The following is a 19,744-nucleotide window of genomic DNA, read 5'->3' as shown; positions in this document are numbered from 1 at the left end:
TGCTTGACCAGGGTGTTCTGGTTCTCATTCCCAAGGGGTGTACAGGCTTGACCAGGGGGTAATGGCTATCCTTCCCAAAGGATGTACGAACTGGACGGGAGGCAAGGTGGGGACGAATTCTTTGAATAGTTGACATACTTCTCGCATTCTTCTTAGCAAGCTCATTGAACAAACAAGTACAGTATCCACGTGCCATTTATACACATTTTATCCTTAAAACCCATTCATCTGATTCCTCAAGAATTTCATGGACCTTCTAATACAATGGACCTACTAGTAAGTCCATGCTAATACTAAATTTGCACTCATGAGGGGATTTTTTTTCTTTCTCTCGGAATTCTAGCAAGGTACCTTCACTGAAGCCGCAGACGTATCTCATAATTTGTGTAGTTTACATTTTCTATTGCATACTATTATATCATATTAATACCTTTTTGTCAAAAAAATAGTATAAAAATCAAATTAAATTAAATTGATTTATTTTCATAATGTCAACAAAGAACATCAAATACAAATTAAATTTACCAAAAAATATAGGAATAAAAATATTCAGTATCTACCACTGACCATTAAAGGCCAAGGGCCTATCCTACGCTAGTCCCCTAAATGATATCAGTGACATTATTCATTCGTTTATAAAAAACAAAAGCAAAACAAACAAAAGAGCAAATAATTCAATATTTGAGTTGGAAACGAAGAGACATTGAAGTACATTGTTTCCAGATCTAGAGAAAAAAGGTACAATTTATAATTACGTTTGGAAAACGTAGGTTGAAACATAGGCGGCGGAAGCGGGGGGGACGGGGGGACGTGTCCCCCCCTAAATTTGAGGAGGGGGGGACGGTCCCCCCTAAATTTGTAGTTGATGACCTTTTTTTTTTTTTTTTTTTTTTTTTTTTTTTTTTTTTTTTTTTTTTGCTTGTCAATTTATTTTCGTACGCGTCCCCCGTAAAATGTTTAGGTTGATAAACTTTTTGCTTGTCAAATTCTTTTCTTGGGTTGTCCCCTCCTAAAAATTTTTGGCTTCCGCCGCCAATGGGTTGAAACCCTGAAAAATTGATAACATGTAACAATTGAGATATCAATTAAAGTTTAACCTTACTTCTTTATTTTGACAAGTATTTACAAGTTCCGCCAAAATTCATGGGATTTGTTTGCATTCAAATTAATAAAAAAATCAAAATCTTCCAATAGGACTTATTCAATTTTCCTGGTCATTCTGTACAAATTTCCCTGTATCTCTTATCATACAAACAACGGAGGTATAGAATACCGCTTTTTAAACGAAAACGAAAGATCAATTCCAAATTAAATATTCCTTTCTACAGATAGGCCTATAGGTCATAGCTACATTGCTATTGCTGTGTCAGTTCTTGAAAATTAGCTTTAAGTTCGCCGAATAGTATTGGGTAATTGAACACTTTATATTTCGTTCTACATGCACGATTATACTAAATTTTTAGTATTTCTTAATGTTCTGCTAGTACTTTAAATATCATTATCATTATAGCACTGGTTTCTTAATTTTGTATTTATCAAAATATGATGACCATAAATACATGATTTTTTGCCTTTTCCCCGCTTTCGAAAACACGTGAGCAGTGTGCTACACGGTTAGAAATTTTATCCTTAAAATAAAAGAAGTTCCTGCAGCAGAGTCTCGAGAACACCTGTAATCTTACCAGATTGCGTAATCTTACAGAAAATTGGTATTTAGTGTATGGAATCTTACAAATTTCCTTCAATAAAACACCCTTTCCCCTTTTTAACTGACCTGTTCTGTTAAATTGCAGAAAAATTCCTGTTTTATGAATTTACAGAATGATTCTGTTATTGCTTTCTGCAAAATCTTCTTTTTTTTCTTCGTTTTTTTTTAACAGTGTACGTGCATTTAAGTTTGTAACGGTCAATCATGATTTAAAGAAGAAGAAGAAGAAGAAAAAAAACAACTTAAAGGGGAATCCAGCCTTGGCCATAAAATATTGTGTTGGAAAGGAGAAAAATATACTAAACACAAGGGTGAAATTATGAAAGAAATCGGACAAGCAATACGGAAGTTATAGCTCATTTAAAATCAAGATCACTAGGACTATGAAGATTTCAAATTGGCAACTGGGTAAGTAAAATAATAACAAGGGGCAAAGAAAACTTTCCCATATGCTATGTACTTAATAATCAAGGATTTGTGGTTTTCTCATAAGTACCCGTCCCCCCTGTGGCAGTAATTTAAATATAACCCAGGTAGTATATTGTTTATATCCTCATGAAGGAAAAATATGATTTAAAATAAAAGTTATTGGAAAAATGATATCTTAGCCATTTTACGTATTGGAGTACATGGAAGAGTAGTCCTTGCCTTACATCACTATGACATCATATATGCGGCCAATCTGAAGTCTCCGTGGGTATAGTGATTACCAATATTTACAACTTTTAAAAATTCAGATCTTTCGTATTGTTTGTCCGATATTATTCAAACTTTCATCTATCAACTTGTCTGATTCTTCTTTTTCCTATAAAAACACGTTTTTATTTGGGTAGGATTCCCCTTTAAAAAAACATTGAATGAATTGACGTGAACCTGTAGTGATTACAATGGCACGATATTACAACGAATTACGTACATATTTTATTTTGTTGATATTGTGATTAATTTGTAATTGTTACCAAGTCAGCAAACCGAGGTTGAACATTCTGACTTGGGAAATATCAGTTTTCAATAATGGTCTATATTTACTAGAAAACAAAGTTATCAGACACATGAAACAAATTGTGTAGTGTTACCATAAATAGGTCAGGCAAATTCAAAAGTAGTACAGAGGAAATTATTTTGTTTTGTCTACTACTGAGTATCGATGACTACCCCAACTTCACTTAATTGGGGAAACATTTCGAAAGTCCCCGCATTCTTATTTTAGATGGAAAATGCAGTATATGATCAAGAAACAAAAGGATGTTTATTGGTGATAAGACTGTGCAGGGGTAATAATACGTGGATAAGCAATCGGAAGTCCGATTGTAACTTTGGTTGGTGTGGTAAAAAGATCCGAGAACTGAAAGGAAGTTCAATAAGAGGAAGTAGAAGGTAAAACGTATTTAAGAGAAAGTTTAAAAGAGAAATGTATGTATACTCGTATGAAAACAAATGTTACACCCCCCCCCCCCCCGATTTGAATGCCACTTTTATTGCTCTTTATGAAGCAATGTACAATATAACAAAAAATATAAATATATAGAAAATGTCATGCGCTCATTATTATTGTTCCATTTACCATGCTAACCTTTTTGTTATTATTTGATTAATTGATTAATTTGTTGTTGAAGTGGATGTTGAAATAGACTAAATGAAAGGTACTATTTAGCTCTAATGCATAAAACATCGAACCAGGGATGGATCACTGAATTCAGATATGGAAGGCAATTCATCAAGATTCAAGATTGTTTTATTGGTCCATGAATGCAAGGCATACACAGAAATTTAGTTTCCCATGACTTTAAACACATAACATATACACAAAAATGCAAAATAAAATATATCATAACAATCTAACTCTACATAAACAATACAACTTAGTGATAACTTTTCTGCAATAGGTTGATAACCCTTAGAATTCATAATTCGAAATTCATAAATTATAAGAAATAGGTGATGAGATGTCTGCATGCTGCCAACCCCCCCCCATCCTAGTATGCAGTATATGATCATCATAAATTGACATTCTTACAAGATACCCGTTCAAAAGAGAGTGAAAGATATTGAAAGGAAAATATGGAAGGAAGCTGGATGGATCGAAAGGTAAAGTGTAGTAGAAGAAGAGAAAGAAAAGGAAAAAGAAAGAACAGGAAAGGAGAGAAAAGGAGAAAAGAAAGAAGCAGAAGAAGAACTGAGTAGGAGAAGAACAAGAAGAAAAGGACGAGGAAAAGTAAAAGAAGAAGAAGAAAAAAGAAGAAGGAAAAAAAAGTACCGATAATACACCAGACGGTGACATGTACTGTTACCACAAGAAGAAGACAAAGAAAAAAAAAGAAGAAGAAGAAGGAAAATAAGGAGGACAAGAATAATAATAATAATAATAACAGGAAGAAGGAAATTAAAACTATTGCATTTAGTCATAGCAATATATTTTCTGGACAACGGGGAGCTTGTTAGCAAGATATTATCTATTGGGTCCCAAATATAAAAAAAATGTATAGTAATATCTCAAATAATACATGAACAAAAGAAAATAATTTCTCCTTCAATCATTTTGAATTGTTGGATTCTGTTTGGGGCGCCCCTGTGGGTCCGCCACGGCGTGATATACGCCTTTGTTAAAGGACAAGTCCACCCCAACAAAAACTTCATTTGAATAAAAAGAGAAAAATTCAACAAGCATAACACTGAAAATTTCATCAAAATCGGATGTAAAATAAGAAAGTTATGACATTTCAAAATTTCGCTTCATTTCACAAAAACAGTTATATGAACGAGCCAGCTAAATCCAAATGAGAGAGTCGATGATGTCATTCACTCACTATTTATTTTGTTTTTTATTGTTTGAAATATGAAATATTTTGATTTTCTCGTCATTGTCATGTGAAATGAAGTTTCATTCCTCCCTGAACACGTGGAATTCCATTATTTTAACATTTTGTGCTTCAGGCAAGGAGGTCCTAATCGTCAAATTCATAAAAATTGAAATATTGTATAATTCAAACAATAAAAAACAAAAGAAATGGTGAGTGAGTGACATCATCAACTCTCTCATTTGGATGTAACTGGCTCGTTCATATAACTATTTTGTTGAAAATTAGCGAAACTTTGAAATGTCATAACATTCTTATTTTACATCCGATTTTGATGAAATCTTCAGCATTGTACTTGTCTAATTTTTCTCTATTGATTCAAATCAACATATTTCTGAGGTGGACTTGACCTTTAAACATGAGATAATGGCGAGATTCTGACAATAATATACAACTGCAAAAGCATATTTTAAGACATTTCTCTTCTCGACTCTACACGACCCTCTGAAAGTATAGAGCTCTTAAAACACATGTCACCTTCAAATATCATGATTAACAACCAACGTAGCTAAAACAATGTCAACTTGGAAAAACGAATTTCGCGTCCGCTCTATAAGTTCACCCAATGTAGGGCCCACGGTTCATCATTCTTTAAAATATCTATAAAAATAAGTCAACATTTCCGGAATGCTCTGATAAGAGACATACTGATATACGACCTGGATATGTCGGCTTGGACGTATGGTATGCCGGGTCTTGATTAGGACGCAATGTCAAGGCGATTGCGTTAGTGATAGAAACCGATTTGGGAATAAGATTTTTTTTTGAAGTAGTTGGTGAGAAGTGACAGAGATTTATTGATAGAGGCTACAGTCATACCAACGAATCCAACTCTAAATCGGCCGGTGGTATGCCGTTGAAAATAACGTATCAGCTTAGGTCGACATGGAGTCGGTCTGTTGTCCTGACTGCGGCAAGAGCGCACCCGTGAGGTGTCTGTAATGCCCTCCTAAAATGCTTGTTCCGACTCCGGTGCTAAATTAATCGTGTCCATTAAGATAAAATTGTAACACGAATCCCTCTTGATTTTTAAAAAGACTTCAAATAATTGATATATCACGTCTTTGAAGACAAAGGCTTTGCTTTATTGAGTCAGGGATAAACATATTTACTTTATATAGATTAAATGGTTAAATATGATATAAATAAAGTTAAACATAATCTTCCACATCTCCCAAACTAAACTGGATACTCACGATATATCTTGATTAATTGGAACATGATTGGGATAACCTATTTATAGATGTAAAATGAATTGGCAAAGCATTGGCGAAGTATATATAAATTCATTGCTTACAAAAAGGAAGTTATTGAACGGCGTCGAAATAAAGCATCCAAAGAATTACCAACAAGGTCAAGCCAGAAATACATATTCTGAAAACCTTTACTTTATTTTCATTTACAAGAATAGATGGCCTAAACATTGTTATCAAAACCAACCGGGGAAAAAAGAGAACTTTCTTTGGAAACTTCTAAATTTGTTCATTTGTATGGGTTCAATTATAAAACAAACCCCAAAAAGGCCAAAAAGAACGTTCTTTGAAAACAATTTTTTCCATTTGTAAGAAAGGTTATGCGTATTTTTTCTTTTTATTTTAGATACATAGAGTTTCTGCTATAATTCTTGCACGCGAAAAGGGAAACGTACATTTTTTTTCTGCGGAATAACACGTATGTCGTTGATGACATTTCAAACGAAATAAATATCGTATCAATTGTATGGCTTCTCATTAAAATGTGTTTATTGCGTGGTAAATTCATAGTCTTTCCCCCGAATTAACGTGTTTCCTGTTTCTATATATTTTCTTATTCTATTTATTCTATTTGATGTATCGGAAATTATTATTGTATGGCTTCTTATTAACATGTCTTGTCTGTGTGGCAAATGTATGTTCTTCCCTTGGAATTTACTTTCACATTAAAACTATATATATATCTTTTCTTATTTTTTATATGATGAATCGACAATTATTTTAATATCTTTCGTTCAATTTATTTTGTGTGTGTGTGTGGTGTGTGATCTCCTACAATATAACGCCGCCAATTACAATAGAACTTCTTGTCGCTTCATGTCAACCCAGTTTTGTTTTTGGCATTGATATTTAGGGAACTGAAGTTATACAATGATGTATGGCTTTTTCAAACAACATCTGATGTATGGCTTTGTATTACTTTGCAATTTTTTTTTTATAAAAAACAACTTTGTGGGCTCTGAGTATTATAATTAAGAATTATTCAATAAAGATTATTGGCAATATCCTTGAAAAGGGGAAGGTGCACCCTCTGACGAAGAAATAGTGGATTAAACAGCGAGTAAAAAAGTACATTTTAAAGTGATTGGTTAACATTGGTTTGACTTTTAAAAAATCTGAGCTAGAAGGTCACACTTGTCACCTGTGTCTGCGATATGTTACAAAAATGAAGCCCTGAAAAAATTGCATTCGAAAATAATTATTTAGTGGTTCAAAAATTGAAATATGAAGTGACCGGAAACACCATCTTAATTTTATCCCATACACTTATGTGTACTATTTAGGCGTCTATAAGACACCTATTTACAAAATCAGGGTTTACCTTGTAGTTTTAGCTTTTCATTCTCAATAGTGGTTGTTTTCAGGGTTTATTAGTTCTAATACATGCACTTGTATACACATGTTTCATCTTGGTTTGAGAATTTTTTAAATCGGCTGCTCACAAAGTTAAACAATACCTTTAACACTCTTAAAAGTGTTTGCAGCGACGAAACTGATCACCGAGAGCATTGCCTGACTTGTATCCAATTATTCAAAGATTCTATACATGGAATGACTCCTTGAAGAATAAAGTTTCCTTCTTCATTCTCTGAGTATATTCTTAAACTAATTGAAATTCAATGGGAAACAAACCCGTTGCAATGTCGAGTGATCGGACACTATGTAAGAGATTGGAATTCAGTCAATTAGTTGAGAACAAAGACATGCACGACAAATCTATGTCGGTTCACTATTATATCTACGCATGGCAAAAGATGATAGTTTAACTTCATGCAGTTATCAACCATAGGTTAACCCCTTCTGTTATGATTTCGAAATAGGATGTAATGTGTAGATAAAGAGAATAGTAACAGAAGAAAATTTCAGAACTACTGCCAAATAGATCGCGAAAATTCCGATAGCTTCCGACTCTAAAGATAAACCCTTGCATCGCAGGAAAACAGTGCATTCCTGTTGCTGATAAACTGGTTGTAAACGAAAGCACTGGGGACATTTTCTCATTGGCTGACAGGGGTGCGTGGAGGGAAATCTGCGCATGACGTAGCCAGTGCGATGAGTAAGGACACATGGAGCTTGAAATGCGCATGCCCAGAAAACACTTGTTCTGAATTTCTAAAATGTGCTAGACCTCCACCCATCTCTTCTTCTTCTGCCATTTTTTTTGTTCTATTTATCTTTCACTGTCTTTAAATCACTCCGACCTCGTCTTTTTGTCTCTCAGTCTTTCTGCCCTTCTCATCTCTCTCTCCCTGTCCTTCTCTCCCCTTCTTTCCATCTCTCTCGTCCTGTCACCGGATAAGGCATTCCGGGCGGCAATTGAGTTATACGTCACCAAGCCCTTCCCACTATCTACCAATCGGTGTATATTACCTTCCATTCCCCTCTTTTTACTTTCTGACTCCTTCCTTCCCGCTTTCGGAATGCTGGATGTCGGTGCCATCCGTCCGTTAATAAAATCCACTGTTCCCATCCGTACTGGTCGCATTTCAATTCATGCTTTCAATCGCATCACTTCACCCGCAAAACTGCTCTCCCTTTCGATCACCAATGTGCTTTTCTTCACTTACACTGCGGCTTTAATCAACTCTTCTCTCGCAAAGTTGATTTTAATTTTCTTTTGGCTATTCCTCCGAGCCCCTTCGATCGCAAAGTTGCATCGAGGTGTCGTCATCGTAGACATCAGATTCATTCATAAAAAGGCCGATTTTGGACAAAATGCTGGACGGCAGCTGTGTGATTTCTTCCCTGCGGATAGGTACAATCATCTAGTCTTCAGGTCCTGATTTTTTTTTACCAGAAATTGACTTGGAAAGAAAAGGTAAAGCGAAGCCAACCTTCCAACTTCACTTCACGAGGATTCGAAAGGAGGAAAATCATCTCATGGAATAGTATTTTGGAAACATTAGATTGCATGCCATCGCTAAATAAAGACAAGTCTTTGATATAATTTTTCATTTGGATATCTACACACGAGGGCCTGATCTGTAGCGAAAGAAAGACCAGTGATATATACCGGGCAACGGTCATCCTTTCTTCCAGCACCACAGCATTTTATAAATGTACGTATTATATTGCTTTTACAATTGTTTCATTATTACATCATTAGTATGTGGAGCGTTGTGGCCAAGTGAATTAGTCTCCGGACTTTGAAACAGAGGTCGTGGGTTCAAATCCCAGCCATGGCGTAGTTTCCTTCAGCAAGAAATGTATCCACATTGTGCTGCACTCAACCCAGGTGAGGTGAATGGGTACCTGGCAGGAATTTATTCCTTGAAATGCCAAGTGCTAGACAGGCTGCTTGAGCTACAGCCGGAGAAATAATATCCAAGTCCTTTGGAAGCGCATCGAGATGTTATTCATAATGTGTTAAACGCTATACAAGAACTGACTATAATTATTATTATTCTTACACCATCCCTTACGTAAAGGCTAAAATGAAGATGATTACCTAAAAACTATCAGGCGCGTCCTTACATCAACCTGTTATTTTTGTGTAAGGTGTTAGGATCGGTCCTTATGCCTTGGTGGGTTGGTGTTTTAAAAGCCAGGGTGTTCTTCTCCCGGCTCTGGCGTTCAGTTATCTGTTCAATGCACTTTGATGATGTATGGTGAGCGGACTGTGTAATAGTTTTTTTTATATTTACCTGGGTAGAGAGTATATAATTCTTGTAATCGTTTTGTCTAGTGAATGGAATATCGATGGCGGGATGCGATATTCATTAAACTCCTAATATCGTCTTTATGTTCATGTTTCAATTGTATTTTTTGAGGTCAGGCAATCAATTAGGACCATAGTTATGGCAATATTTGTAATAGTGAATAATGGAATGACAAAAATAAAAATAACGATGACGATATTATTTTGAATAATGATGATGATAATATCAAAGATGATAATAATCATTATATCTAAAGTAATGACTACAAACTTGAGGACTATAATTTCGATTACACTTACTCCAAAAATGCTCACGAAAGAACTTAACAAATTGCATGCAATGACACCATAGGGGTGGAAACACTAAGTGCACATGGTAAGAAAATCATTCTTTCAGTAATAAACTGAATAGATTGAAATATGTATACCATATTTGTGAAAGCAATAGAGAAGAAATGAAAATATGACAAAATATATTATTGTTAAAGCAAAGAATAACATGAAGCAATATTTCAGCAGATTGAAAACAATCACAAACCGAAATTTGCAATTTCCAGATATGCATTTCTTAAACTGTATCTTGCATTCTGATATTAAGGTGATGCAATTAAATAAAAGAATCACAATTTCTAAAATTGAAACGCAGCGAAATGAAGCAGAAATACAGCATTCATCTTTCACATGATAATATGAAGTAGAAAAACAACTTTACTATAATAACACGGAAACCGCTTATTTACAAACACATTTTAATATTCTGTCGTAAACATAAAATTTGAAAACACTCACACTTTGGGTTAAACCATCATCACAGGTATTTTACTATTCAGGATATCACCCATTGGAATTTTGAAGTATCACTGTGACAAGTATCTGTATTATGCGTATAGTTCGTCATATCGCAACTTATTCATTCATATATAAATGAGAGAACGATGAAAAAACTGTCTAGTATTAATAACGATAATAATCATCCGAAATTGTAAGTGCACTTTGGGATTTGCATTTTGATTGGCAATTTTAAACCAGTGATCATTCATATTTTGCGATATATAAATCCACCCCTTCCGTCATAGTTTATCCTCAATCTTTCGCGCGCCGTTTCCACTTCGCACCCCAGCCTATCCCACTCTTTTCCCCATAATATCTACAATTGCCTATTTAGACTCTCTCACATACATGACATATTTCTTGTATTTATCCCTGACCCTAATTAGCCTAGAAAAAAAACACCTTGTCAACCCCTGCAGCGTCTGCCTTATTTCTTTCTCTCTTTCGTTAATGGAAGAAATGAAGAGAAAGTGTTAGACGCCGGACTCTCTGTATTGATGGCTATATAATGAGTTTTACTGATTGGTCTTAAGATATGTCCTTCCAAAACTAGGGTGTCGTGTGCGCACTGTCTCGCCATGGAAAGCTATTGGATGCTTTATCCATTCACTCCACCAAAAATGAATTAGAAATCAGAGTAAAACACGTGGGCGCATGATACTAACTAAGGTGCGAAACAAAACACATTGAAGAAAATGCATATCAATAAATAATTAGTAAAAATAAAAAATAAGGATTTGGAAATGTAATAGAAATGTCGGTAATGGAGTCAGGGTAGGGTGATTAGAAATACAGTGTAATAACGTTTTTTAATCGCATGCCCACCTGCAAGCATTTATTATGTAGGCGCACTTAGGAGAACAAATATTATTCCAAACGCAGTAAAATTACTGCCTGGACCCCAAACTTAGTTTCATATAGAGATGTGCATTTTTTTTATGCTTTTCAATAGAAAGGAAAAATTAACTAATACATATGTATTACAATCATTAAATAATTATATTTAGGATTAGTTTGAAAAGTACAACAGTTCTTAATATACGCAAGGGAGCAATGCTTTCAAATTACCGTTTTCGCTTTACATATACTCCTGTAAGATTGCACGAGTTTATGAAATCGTATTAATGCCAAATCAATTCCGGTTTTTGTACTTGTCGGATTTAGCAAAATAAGTATGACACGTTGCAGTAGATAAACAAGCTGAAATTTCTCACTCGTTATAAAAAATCCTTATAATTGTGGATAATTCTTATTCTTCGTTCGGAAATTTGAAATAAGAAATGTATGAATTGTGATTTCCGTCTAGTGTGTCACTGCTTGTCATATTGATTTTTTTAATCATTATTCTCTCATTGCAGACTCCATACTCCTTTAAAGATGAAACACAAAAGTAATCACATTCCAACAATCATGAAATATAAATGAAATTTAAAGTCTTCAATCGATCAACATAATCATTACACCTTAAATTATTCTAACTATAATATAAACCCTGATAATAAATGTATTGGAAACGTGGTAAAAGCAAATGAAAAAAAAGAGAGTAATGAAATGACATATTTTATCAATGAGATTTCACCAATCGCACCTTTTCCTGATAGCGAACGTGGGCGAGACATATTGGATAAAAGCAAGTATACTGTTTGCTCAGCGATAGACATTTAATTTGCTTTCATTTTAATGTGTCTAAAAATATTTTCAAGCACCATGACCACTCTCACTCGCTGTTGTTGTAATCTCATAACCTCTTAAATGAGACAGGAATGCGATTGCATTTACCTCCATCCATTAGTAAGGGCGAAGGCTTCGTTACGTCACCGCAAAATCATATTTATTACATTATATTTATATTAATTCAGAGAACAGCGATATGTCACTGCAATGAATGTAAGCGGGAGCATAACTCTTCCATCAGATCGACGGGGGATGGCTGGGTGTTGCTAAATGTTCATTCGCTAGCCTGAATAAAGTGGATTACTGGCAAGGAAGAAGACAAGCAGCGGATCATATTTAAATCAAATCTTGAAATCGATTAGAACATTATATCATTCGAAAGAAAGGTTCTGTATTATTTATGTATTATTTCGCGGAATTCTAGAAGCAGTTATTACTTGCGAACGTAGGATTCTCAAAATCGGATTCGAAAATATTCCTCATAAAGGATCCCGTTCAAGCGCACAATAGAGGATATATAGTTTCCTGGAAGAAAAAAAAGTTGTTAGAAAGGAATACACACACATACAAACCAATCAACAGTTAAAAAATCCCTGATAAAATGAAATGCTAAATGTTGTCAACATTGTTAAACAAAGTCATAAATAATAATTGGTTGACCATGAAAAATACCAAAACATTGACGTAAATATATAGACGAAATGAAATGAGTAAATTCACTTTTTTTTACATAATTATGTACGGATGAAGTAGGCCTTCTGTTTTTGCTTATTCGGCTGTTTTGGGTGTACTTTTATGTTAACTTAATAGGGTATAGTATTCCCCCCAAAATCATATTCTCTCTAGCTCGTTTCATGTTTCATGTGATGTATCCAGTTTGTTTAACTATTTCCCTATTCATGCTATTGGCGATTGGGGAATAAGCGGATATTTGATTTATGAATTTATATTGAAATGTACTGTTAAAAACTTTTTTTTAATTTATATTTCACACTTACCAATTAATCTCAATTTTTCTCAAATTAATTATGCTACATGTTTCATTTTATTGTATCCCCTTCTGCAGATATAACCTATTTTCGTACACCCCACTGTACACCACCAAACCACAAATCATGTCATCATCTACGCTATCATCGCAGACGTCATCGACGTCGTCGTCATCGAGACCACGGTCATCATGGCTCCAGGTCATATGCTTGACGGTCATCGTGTACATTCTTATTTTCTCTACTGCATGCTGCCAAGCCGTGCCCATCTGGAAGTCCACCTCACCTCACCAGCTGAGATCAATGAGTGCTAACAAGATCGACGACGATATCGCAATGGCCACCGGCGGCGGAATCCCGAGTTTGCCGGCTGGGGACGGCGAGTTCGACAGCCCCGAGTCGATACTGGAGAGATGCATACAGGCTTCAGCGGATGGGGATATTGAGGAGAATGTTTTTGTAAAAACTCTGTGTACCCTGGCACTAATTCATACCCGACATACTAATGACCAAACAAATCATCAAGGATATGTTAAAAGAGGTGGGTACCATATCCTGTTACCATGGTTACTGTGTGTTTGGTGAAAGGGCGAGGAATATGGGATAGGGTAATTCGCCTCCGGTATTTTTTTTTTGTGTTAAAAAGATGTACCTTTGAATAAATGATTGTTAACAGGCTGGTGCAATGGGGACATGTTGTGAATTTTCAAACACTATTATATACTCATATTCAAGTCAAAAATATAACCTGTATAATACTTATTTAAGCAGCTACAATAGTTATAATCTTCAACTAAAAGAGATCGATAAAAAATAGCATTAGCTAAAATTACCATTGCCATACTGTTAGAAAAAAACAGAAGATTTTACAGAAGAAAAATAAAAAAACAGATTTTACAGAAAGAGGTAATAAAATAATTCTGTAAATTGTTAAAACAGGAAAGGTTCTATACAATTTTTATAGAATTTTACAAAACAAGTCTGATTTAAAAAGGGAGGAAACAGTTTTATTACAATAAATTCATAAGGTTACATACACCAAATACTGTATCTATTTTCTGGAATTTTACACAAATGCATGTAATATTACACAGTGCAGCAAGATTACGGGTGTTCTCGAGACTCTGCTGCAGGAATTTTTTTTAAGTAGAAATTTTCTAACAGTGCATCATTAATATATTTCCATCTTTCTTGTCTTCTTTTATTATTCAACAGGTGCCTCATCGGATAGATCCGCCTTTGGCGCGTTTGGTCGGTTTGTGACCCGGTTACGGTTACATGCCGACGAGGTAGCCGACTACCAAGAAAAACTGAACCGACTACAAGCACTGGGTATACTCGATCCGGATTACAACCTCATATCCGTGCCATCCGAAACAGCGAGTCTAATGAAACAACAGGGATAAATCATCACCTATTGACTAAGTGTCCAACATTTTCTTGTCCCAGTCCTTTGCCAGAGAGAACGCTTTAGCCAGTTTTTCGGTTTGACTTTAGCTCGACTCACGTTTGATCCGGCCAACCGGAGAACCGCAAAGTCGAATGAACTCAACGCAAAATAAAGACTCACCTCCTTGAATTTCAAAGGCAGTTTCTTTCTTTGATTCGAAAGAAAGAAAAATGTTGTTGCTTTGTTTCTTTTTCCGATGTCAGCTTGTTGGTGCATTTTCAAGTCGGACTAATGACAGAGCAAATACACCATATCTCAGACTTAGGCAGCATTCCTCATGATTTGGGAGAATTAATAACGAAATCGTCAAATATTCAGTCGCTTGATCAACTAAGTTATTTACGAGTATCTCTTCGTATTCAATATGGTAAATGAGTATACAGATGGGTCTTATGAGAGAAGAAAATCTGGCTTGAACTTTCACTAGAACTATTGGATTTATCATGTTTCATTGTGTAAGCCAAAACATTATGATTCAAAAGACTTCGCTTTTTTTTCTTAGCTGGTAAAATGTACCCAACATGGACACATTCCCAATCGCTTGAGTTTTTTTTTGCCATGAGATCGACTGTTCATCAAACTATTCCAAAAATACTAGGCACTAGTCTGCACACCAGATGGCGCTCTTACTAATAATTCAATTTGACAATTAAATTGTCAACGGTCGGAGCGCTTGAATGGATCATGTGTTTATCAAAACAATTTTCATGAACTGGCTATTTATAGCTCTGGATTGCTTCTATTTATTTAATGATGTCCAAAAGATAATCTCAATTTGCTTTATACTATCATATTTTCTCTTTTCTTATAGATATTTCTTTGTTTTGGCGATAGTGCAATATTACGTATTTATGAAAGTTTTGTATAGTAAAAGTATTCTTTGCGTCTGAAAATATTATTTTTTTAAAGCTATGCGAATACTTGAATTAGTTGGGTGAAAATGTCCGGGTCTAATTGATTTTTATAACAAAATGACTAGTCTTAACGACCATGAGTAAACTATTTCAAGCTAATATGAGTGGTTGATCATTGTAATAATTCTCAATTACATTAATAATCATGTTCTTGTATCGCAGTAATCTATTCGATAAAAAACACAAAGTTAAGATTGATCCATATGATTAAGTTAGATGTCCTGTATCAACCAAGCAAATCAAAATGGTCACGGATTACTATGTACTACAATGGTCCCCTCCTTGTCCAAATTTGACATACAATATTCAGCCAACAATCATAAAAAAATGGATAGCGTCTAATAAAAAGTCGCACAGACGAGAAAAAATATATCGCGTTTTATTCCATGTAAAGTCGAATGCGTGTGATAAGCATGGTGTAATTTAATATGTGATGACGTAATGTGTGATGACGTAGGCGATCACATGATAGCAAACAGATGTTATTCTATGTATTAACAAACAAAAGCAAAACAAACGTCCAAGAAAGTACTACTATATGCACCGTTCTCTGCTGATGATGCACGCTTGTAGCAGTTCTATTTATTTCTCCATAAACAAAGAAGTACTACGGTGCAATTTCTAAAACGTCAACTTGTTATAGAACGTACTAGGCAAATGAGCTGCAATTAGCACGGATATATGACAGTATGTCTAACTAATAATAAATAAATGTCTAAATATTATGATCAAGCAATTCTTGTTGTTTCTGACAGAGTATTTACAAGGAAAACAAACAACTCGTAGGCATATTTAAAAAAAATGCCGAAATTCCGTTTTCTATATTACAAACTTCGAGACACTTTGCAAATAATATTGCACCCATTCAGTAAGCTTCTTGTTTTCTTACTTCTCATATCAGAATTCAAACTTATTTATAGAAGATGATAACTAATCAGGGAAGTTATATTCCTCTTTTTTTAATAAACGTCTACATTCACTTGTGTTTGCATTTGTTAGAATAAACGAAGATATTAATGCGATTACGTTTTTTTTATATCTGAATATCCTTTCTTTTGTACTAAATTGACAGAACAATTTCTGAGCAGTTTCTTTGACAGAATGATAACGAAAACTCTACTACTTAACAAATTAACTTATTTCCTCTTCTGTTAAGTATCACGTGGTAATGAAATACATTACGTAATAGTTGACAAAGTACCATATTAAATGACAATGACCCGGTTATGATATAGTTATGTTAGTATCACTGTAATTGCAATGTACATACAAATTATTTTTTATGTGTTTGCTGACTGTTCATAAAGTTTAAGAAACACCGGAAGACTTACATTTGAGTCCCAGAAAATGTTTATGGAATGTGTTTTCCCTCCTCACTGTGTATAGAAGTGTAAATAACATAGATGATTATGAACGGAGGGGAAATGAAAAGTATTTAACGATCGTAGATGGCGCTGCCAAGCTCTAATATTCAACTGTTTCTCAACCAAAATAATGTTATGATGATTCGTCAATCCATCACCTTTTAGATATTCAACAATTAAGGTGCACAAACGTATCACTACGGGGTTATTTATTTCCATGTTATCATCAAATAATGATTACTTTTAGAGTATAATTTTTCTGATTAAAACTTACACCTACCATAAAACAACCCAAACCGGTCAATTGTTTAGTCAGAAAACAATCGGATCGAACATTGCTTTCCAGAAGCTTAATCTAAAAAAAGAAAAAAAAAAACTTGCGGTGCTTTACTTCTTTAGAATCCGTTTAAAATATATATTTTTAAAGACATCGTCACGCCATTGTCGATCGTATCCTTATGTGAGAATTTTGTTTGATGAAGAAAGTCTGAAATAAATTGCATGATCTGAGTAAAATTAAAGACATATAGTTTCTGTATTTTTGTATGTGCATGTGTCATGTGCTTGGGTTTGATGCAATTGTTATGATTTAGTCATATACTTGACTACAAGTGTAATGAGGGAATTTCTAGTGTTGAGTTGATCGATGGATTGGAAGGAATTTATTTCGCTTCAAATTTTCAACAATAAGATTACGAAAGAATGCGTAATAAAAGAAAACAATAGTCTGATAGTGGAAGTGAAAGAACAAGTATAGGACACAGAAAAATGAGGGAAGAGAAAATGGAATCAAGGACAAAGTGTGAAGGAGGAGGAATAAAAGATAAGGCAGAGAAATTTCGATATTAAGAGAATACAATCAGTTTGCAAAATAGATAAATAAGAGAGAAATTGATGTGGAATCGAGAGAGCAAAAGAGGGAGAGACAGAAGAGAGAGGGGGGAGAGAGGGGGGGGGGGGAGAAATAGAGGAGGGGAGGGATAGAGGAGGGGGAGATATAAAGAAAGGGGGGGGGTATAAATTAAACAGAGTCGTAAGAAATCCATAAAACATGTGCTTATAAAACTTAGAGAGAAATATTTATTGGGTTACTCATTGATAAAACGACATTGCAAACTGCTGAACACACTATCCTAGGATTGCAATATAGGGGTTAATCAATACTCCAATCTTATACCCACAAGACATAGCCTTCACTGGATAAGTCTGTTAAACGTAAAAATCAAGTCCACCCCAGAAAAATAATGATTTGAATAAATAAAGAATAATAAAAAACAAGCATAGCGCTGAAAATTTCATTAAAATCGGATGTAAAATAAGAGAGTTATGACATTTTAAACTTTCGCTTGATTTCATAATATTCCAGGTCGATATGCAAATGAGGAGACTGATGACGTTATCCACTCACTATTTCTTTTCCATTTTTTAAATATAGAATACGACATTTTCTAATTTTCTGCTTATTGTAAAGTGAAACATTGATTAATTCCTCCCTGATCATGTGGAATTAGCATTGTTTAATTCTATATGGTTCAGTCAAGTAGGTCCTCCTTTTCAAATTTGTTAAAAAATGAAATATTGTATAATTCAAACAATGAAAGAAAAAGAAAAAGTGAGTGATGAACTTTATCGACTGTCTTATTGCATATCACGAAGTTGTGCGTGTCACTGTTTTGTGAAAAAGAAGCAAAACTTTAAAATGTCATAACTTTCTTATTTTATATCCGATTTTAATGATGTTTTCAGCATTATGCTAGTTTGATTATTCTCTATATATTCAAATCAATTTTTTGTTGGGGTGGACTTGTCCTTTAAGTAACAGATATTATGCCAAGTTGCCAACATTACATAACATCGTGTTTCATTGCAAACACACCCCCTCTCTTTTCAGGGTGGACTTGATCTTTAAGGAAGAAAAAATATTTTTTGGTGATCCTATATTCGAATTCATTTTTGTCCCCAGTAATTTGGATTAATGTAAGATCTATGAAAAGAAGCGCAAATGCTACCATAATTGAAAAAAATAGTACACGTTAAATACCATATCAAGGTGAAAATAATGAACATAAACCATTTACTTTATTCAATCGAAAATCTAGAGATGGCGCTAGACCATTTTCATGTAGGATAAATATAGACTCAATAGCTCGGCCATCATGAGATCAGGATCATTTTGTTACTTTCCAAGTATTTACCAATTAACATAGCTGTGCTCGAGGCCACTGGAGAGTACCTTTTCTCACAGATTTTTTTTTTATGTGACACGGGCCGAGGCCAAGACCGGCAAATTGTGGCCTCGACTCCATCACTGACAACTAAACCGGAAGTTCACCCTGAAAAAAGTTTGTAGTTAAAATAGCAGAAAAGTAAAAAAAAAATATTGGTGAAGATTTGAGGAAAATCCATTACACATTAAGAAAGTTATTTATTTATTACAGAAACGTGCAGCTGCCCCATGCATGAGTGAGCAGCTTTTCTACATAATCGTAATACTCTGGTAAAAAAAAATCAATGTAATGACATTTTTTGTCAGAAAGTTAAAAACGTTTTTGAATTGTACCTTCAGTATATCAATACACAAATCATCTTACACCAGCTCAGACTAAAAAAAAATAATAAAAAATCATGAACCATTAACAATTTGAAATTTATGTATTTCATATTATGTAACATTATGGGGCAGCTGCTCGTTTATGACGTCACAAATCCAAAAATTAAGAATTCTCATAGCTTTCTTAATCATAAATGGATTTTCCTCAAATCTTCTCCAATAATTTGTACTATCTTTTTGCTATTTTTTCCAACAATTTTTTTTTAGGATGAACTTTAACATGTCTAATGAGGTCGATTATTTGTTATTTTACCTTGCATCAAATAGAAAAATTATGCTTTAATATGATGATACCAACCTTAATACCTACTTGTTAAAAATAAATATCATCATCATATCACCCATACCATCACTGTTATTGCAAGTAAACATACTTTTAATAATTTCTTTTGATATAATTAATGACAATGTAGGCCTTCTTCTATTAATTAGGC

The 19,744-nt window shown here is 34.2% G+C and overlaps 1 protein-coding gene across 1 annotated transcript; it reads left to right on the top strand.

The window, feature by feature from the left end:
- The first annotated feature begins 8,054 nt into the window (after positions 1 to 8,054).
- LOC121421441 lies at positions 8,055 to 14,568 on the top strand. Its single transcript, XM_041616132.1, has 3 exons — positions 8,055 to 8,878; positions 13,049 to 13,512; positions 14,187 to 14,568. Exons 2-3 carry the CDS (start codon positions 13,098 to 13,100, stop codon positions 14,375 to 14,377), a joined length of 606 nt encoding a protein of 201 aa, XP_041472066.1. The 5' UTR covers positions 8,055 to 8,878; positions 13,049 to 13,097; the 3' UTR covers positions 14,378 to 14,568.
- Positions 14,569 to 19,744: the final 5,176 nt, after the last annotated feature.

This window comes from Lytechinus variegatus, chromosome 9 (genome assembly GCF_018143015.1).
Source record: "Lytechinus variegatus isolate NC3 chromosome 9, Lvar_3.0, whole genome shotgun sequence".
Taxonomy (NCBI): Eukaryota; Metazoa; Echinodermata; class Echinoidea; order Temnopleuroida; family Toxopneustidae; genus Lytechinus; species Lytechinus variegatus.
The sequence above is the reverse complement of the archived record's forward strand: the minus strand, read 5'-3'. Positions and strand labels throughout refer to the sequence as shown.